Raw genomic sequence first — 5,914 nt, forward strand, 5'->3', positions numbered from 1 at the left:
CAGCCAGGGCCCCGCCCGCAGCTCTCCTTCCCTGGCTGCCCAGAAGAATAAAAGTCAGTCTGCCTTGCTCTGAATGTGAGCATTGCCCGTCCTTCCCCAGCCCCTGACTTCGTAGTGAAGCCTCTGAGTGTCAGACGGCGCCGTTACCCTCCCCGTGGAGAGAAAGCAGAACCTGAGCCTGTTCTCCCTGACATTGCTGGTCACCTCTGACGCTCTGAAACTTTTTCAGGTCAGTTTCCACTGCTAACAACGAAGAGGGTGTTCTGGAAAGGAGTGCTGGAGGAGCTGCTCTGGTTCATCAAGGTACGGTCTCTTTATTTGCGTTTGAATAAGAAATAATAATGTAAAGTAGATGGCAAGCAATTCAATTTTCTGCTTTTTAGTATTGAGATAGCTTCATTTGAACAGAGAGACTGTGCAGAACCACAGGTGAAGTAAGACTGACAGTAAACACCAGGCTTTTTAGTAGCAAAAACCTGAGAGCTAATAGCTGTAGCTAGAATATTAAAATTCAGCTGTAGACACTACATTATGGTGCACGTGTTCCTTTGTAAGACCTTATGGCACCGTTCCAGTACCTGAAGGGGGCCTACAGGAAACTGGGGAAGAGCTGTTTACAAGGGTGTGGAGGGATGAGAATAAAGGACAGGGGTTTTCAACTAGAGCCGGGTAGATGTAGATTAGACATTAGGAGGAAGTTCTTTACTGTGAGGGTGGTGAAACACTGGAACAGGCTGCTCAGAGAGGTGGTGGAGGCCCCATCCCTGGAGACATTTGAGGTCAGGCTTGATGGGGTTCTGAGCAGCCTGCTTTAGTTGCAAATGTCCCTTACTGCAGGGGCTAGATGACCTTTACAGGTCCCTTCCAACCCAGAGCATTCTGTGATATGTGACATGCAGGTTTGGGAAGCCTACCTGACCATTTGCTAGACAGCAGGATCCAAATACACACTGTTTATGAAGTATCTTTTTCCAAGTGTAAAAGACTAGACATTCCTTTGGGCATGCTGCAGAACTCAGTGAAACTTCTCTGGTCATTTTAACAAAGGAATTTTTAAGACATTAAGCTCGTTATATGTGGCTTGGCAAAGACAATGCCTAGGCCATCCACTTTTTGTTTGTCTGTTTTCCTCCATCTCTAAAGTACTGTTCTCTGCAGATGTGCATATGAAGTGATATACCTTGAGGCTGTACTCTTTGTGCATTCACAAAGGTAGAAGACTCCTGAGTTAGATCAGCAGCATTCAGACTTCACCCTAGTATGTTGCTCCTAAGTTTTGTTCTGTCCACCTGCAAGAACCTCACCCAGTACCTTAATCAGACTGTTCACCCTTTATAACTGGAGGGATATTGTAGACTAGCAAAGCTTCATACAGCTGTTTCAAAGCTGTGTGTTAGAGTTAGGAGGAAGACTTCTTACTGCCTGTGTTTTGTAGGGCTCTACAAATGCCAAGGAGCTCTCTGCAAAAGGTGTGAAGATCTGGGACGCTAACGGGTCCCGGGAGTTCCTGGACAAGCAGGGCTTCAGCTCCAGGGAGGAGGGGGACCTGGGGCCAGTGTATGGCTTCCAGTGGAGGCACTTTGGAGCAGACTACAAGGACATGCACACAGGTAACCACACCCCAGTGGAACCTGGATTGCCTGGTGACATGGCTGTGACACTGCACCTCCAGAAGCCTGGCTGGCATGGACTGTGAAAGGTCCCTTCAGCAAGTGAGAACTGATAGCCAGAAGAAAGAGGGAGTGTCCCAGAGCCTTCAGTTAAAAAAAAAAACAACAGAAGAAAAGGAAAGGTTTAACTCAGACCTATTATCCTGAAGGGTGTAGCTTGGTGTATTGTAGTTTGATGGTTGTAGAACAGATGGCTCATAAACCATATGTTGCTTTACTTTAATCTGAGCAGATATGGTCACTGGTAGATGGAAGGATGGAGTCAAAAAATTGTCACTATCTGGTTGGTATGATTTCTAACTCTAACAACACGGCTAGTTATAATTTTTCCTCTTTTGTTTTTATCAATACAGTCCCAAAGTTCACAGAAATTACAGCTAGCATTAGGAATTGATACCAGTATTAGAATAGTGATCACTGGCATAACAGTGTTATGCTAACAGAAATGGTGGAGGTTGTCAATTGGCACATTTAAAAATTTACTGAAATGTTTCAGCATTCCTGAACTTAAAAGGTCTGAGGCATAACAGAGTTTGGAAGCAATGAAGAATATAAATTCCCATAGCTTTCATTGCTAATAGTTTTCCTTAAGTGGCATCACTACTGGATAGGTAATTAGGTCCAGAAACTGATGGAACCTTTTGAGAAGGCTTCTGGCACAGTATTGCTGGCAGGTTAATTCCCTGAGATGCTACTTGTATATTACTGCCTCCTTTGTCAGTTTGGCTGTCCCTGTAACCATGATTTGATGGTGTTATTAGGAAAAAAAATAGTTATCAGCCATGCTGGAAAAACCAGTGGTAAAGGCATCACTTTTCTGTGGGATGTGGCTGGGCTTTGGACAAGTACAATGACTCCAATCTATCTGGCTAACACCTTATTTGGCATCTTTCTTCAGATTACACCAACCAAGGAGTTGACCAGTTGCAAAAAGTGATTGAAATGATCAAAACCAACCCAGATGACAGAAGAATCATTCTGTGTGCTTGGAATCCCAAAGGTATTGGGCTGCAGACTTTTAAGTGCCCATCATCTTGCTGTGTGCTGAGCTGTGTGCTGGTCCTGTGTCAACAGTCAGTTCTGTAGATCTGCACAAAACCAGCACCCAGCACTTCCCACTCCTGTCTCTGAAAGGAGATGGCACCTGCTGCTGCTGCTGTTTTTAAGGTTAAGCATTCTCAGCCTGGTTAAAGTTTTCCTTACTAAGCTGTGATTGCCCCATCTGCACTTTTCAGTGTAGATAAGCACTCAGAAGATATTTGTTTTCTGAATAGAGTTTTTTAACTGGTCATTACTTTATATCTCACCAAGCAGTAAAGGTACATTGCAATGGGAAGAGCATAAGATGAAGTAGCTGCAAGTCCCTTTAGGGTACATGCTTAATTTTACCCTTGGTGTCTTCCTTCAGGGAAACCAGCTCAGTAAAACCTCAGTGCTGTGCAGCAGCATTATGTACAGATTTGTGGGTGTATATTTGTATATTTTATATATACTTACATATATAAAATATAGATTTTTATGTATAATTATAAATCTTGTGCAGCATTATGGCACACATCTGCTGTGTGGAATATTTGTATGGCTTTTTTTGGCCAGACAGCCCAGGTCATAGCTTGTCAGGACCCAGAGTTAATTGCTTAGGCAGCAGCTACTTCTAAGTAGAAGACAAAGCAATAGAACAATACTGCAGTTGGATTTTTGCTCTTTACTGTATCTCATTAGATGCCTGTTCAGGTTTTGGATCTTCTCTGTTGATAGCACACTAATGCTGTTGAAACTCCTGCCCCCAGATCTGTCTCTGATGGCTCTGCCCCCGTGCCACGCCCTGTGCCAGTTCTACGTGCTGAAGGGTGAACTCTCCTGCCAGCTCTACCAGAGGTCTGGGGACATGGGACTGGGAGTGCCCTTCAACATTGCCAGCTACTCACTGCTCACCTACATGATTGCCCACATCACAGGGCTGGAGGTAGGCACCCCACCCTCCCACTGAGTCTGCTCTGGGAGAGTCCTCTCACTTCTCTGTCACAGCCAGGAATAACTGGATGGAGTACACTGTCAAAATCTTGTTGAAATATGTGTAAGAAGGGGCCCTGTGAATTTCCTGTGAACTGTCTCTGGTCTGTATGGGCAAATCAGGATTATCAGTGTAGGAGTTCTTAAATTCAAGCCAAACAGAAGATCCTCCAGATGTTTTTAGCTGAATGTGTCAAAACTGACCTGTCCCACTAGACTCCTTAGAAATCTGAACTGAGCACTTGTCCTCATGGGAAGCTAACACAGAAGTAACTAAATTTTGTAACCTGCTTTTATTGGAAGGGAAGAGCAGCTCAGCAGTTACTGTCCAGCTGCCAGCTGGGATATTCTGCCCAGCTGACTTCCAGCTACAATCTCAGCTGGGCATTTCTTCCATTTCTGCTCCAGCTGATGGATTCATGGTATTGGCTCCAGTAGCTGCTGCCCTGACTGCAGAGCTGTGCTCTGTGACCTGGCAGAGCAGTTTAAATGGGCAGCAGTCTTGGACAAGTCAAACCCTCCTCAACAGCCATTGCAGGCATGCTGAAGAAGTCAGGCTGGTAACACAATGCCCATAAATGAGCTGTTGCTTCTCAGCCACTTCCCCTCACAGCTTTGGTGATACATCCTAGGGCTGAACTGTGTTGGTCAGAGGCCAGTAAAGTAGCTGGTAAATCTCAGCTGGAGTAGGTTGCTTAGGGGCTGCTGAGTCCCATAACTTGCAAACCCACCTGGGTGCTTTAGGTGCTTTGGGGTTTAGCCTGCCAGGGACAGCTCCACTGCCACGAGCTGCAAGGATCAGCAGGGGCCAGTTTGGAACCAGCTTTGCCAAGCCCTCAGTGGAGGTGTGGTGGGAAAGGCAGGTGTCACTGCCCCCTCTGTTCCCAGCTTGGTGAGCAGACCCACAGTGCTCCAGGCACTGACTGGAGCTATTATTTCAAAGATTTTTTTGTTTCAAACTAGTGGAAATTTCATTATTTTTGACTAATTATACACTACACTGGGAAGATGTGTCCCTCAAGCCTTGCAAGGATGCCTTGGTAACCCAGCTGAATACAGAAGCTGCAATTCCACACTAGATGTAAGATACTAACTTCATTAATGTAAGCAATGTGATGTTTTGCTTTCTGACTGCTTGAAATCCATGAGTATTGTTCTTTCTTTCCAGCCTGGAGAGTTCATACACACACTAGGAGATGCTCACATCTATCTGAATCACGTGGAACCTCTGAAAGTTCAAGTCAGTACTTGTTCTGTATTCTTACATCCTTTTTTCTTCCAGTGCAAAGTTACCATGCTGCTGTAAATACCCTTTTGCCAATCCTGATTTGTGGCTTTTCCTCTCCTCTCTGCCCTACTCCTGGCAGTCCCCTGCCCTCTGTCCAGCTCGGGCTGAACACACAAATTCAGCCCAGAGGTGACTGAGATGGACAGCAGTGTACTAGAGATCCAGGATCTACATCCCTGCCTTGGACTTCATTTCAAAGCCTTAGAAAACCCTTCTGCCCAATACAGATAAAATAAAATGTCTGTGTAGTAGATTAGAGGAGGACAATGTAACTATTTTTTTTAAGAATCTAAATCTTATTGGGGAGGAGGGAAAATCTAAATAGCATAAAGCTGAACTGAGTTTAATGAGCTATAATGTATAATACAGTCTCTGCCTTCAAGTATTGGCTTTACCCAACAAGCTTGCTTTTCTTTCAGCTTCAGAGGGAGCCAAGACCTTTCCCCAAACTCAGAATTCTTCGGAAGGTTGAAGACATCAGTGATTTTAAGGCAGAAGACTTTCAGATTGAAGACTATGATCCTCATCCCCCCATTAAAATGGAGATGGCTGTTTAGTGCCCTCGAGCAGCTCCTGTTGGCATGGACAGGCACCTCAGGTCCTTGCTCCTCCTGTCCTTAGGGGGTTTACACACTTCAGAAGATACAGACTTTGTCCCTGCAAAGGGAACAGACACCAACAGAGCAGCACTGCCTTCACTAAACTGCAGTCCTGCAGGACAGCTGCTTATTTATTCCTGCTCTGCTAGGAGGATGCTAACCCAGTTTTAACCCAGTTTTAAGATGTTAGTGAGATGGTTTTCTACACATTGTTCCAGCTACCAGGGGCCACTTCTGTTACTGCAAAGGGAACAGACACCCACAGAGCAGCACTGCCTTCAGCACTGAACTGCAGTCCTGCAGGACAGCTGCTTATTTATTCCTGCTCTGCTAGGAAGATGCTA

General features: G+C 45.2%; 1 protein-coding gene across 1 annotated transcript; it reads left to right on the forward strand.

The window, feature by feature from the left end:
- Positions 1-229: 229 nt before the first annotated feature.
- Positions 230-5,599, forward strand: TYMS (thymidylate synthetase; the record flags this gene model as incomplete). Its single annotated transcript, XM_008943309.1, has 6 exons — positions 230-303; positions 1,436-1,610; positions 2,569-2,670; positions 3,461-3,636; positions 4,852-4,923; positions 5,391-5,599. Coding segments are annotated over 6 exons (737 nt in total), but the record flags the coding sequence as incomplete, so codon positions are not given.
- Between the last annotated feature and the right edge of the window lie 315 nt (positions 5,600-5,914).

Source organism: Merops nubicus, unplaced genomic scaffold, assembly GCF_000691845.1.
Source record: "Merops nubicus isolate BGI_N331 unplaced genomic scaffold, ASM69184v1 scaffold2077, whole genome shotgun sequence".
Lineage (NCBI taxonomy): Eukaryota > Metazoa > Chordata > Aves > Coraciiformes > Meropidae > Merops > Merops nubicus.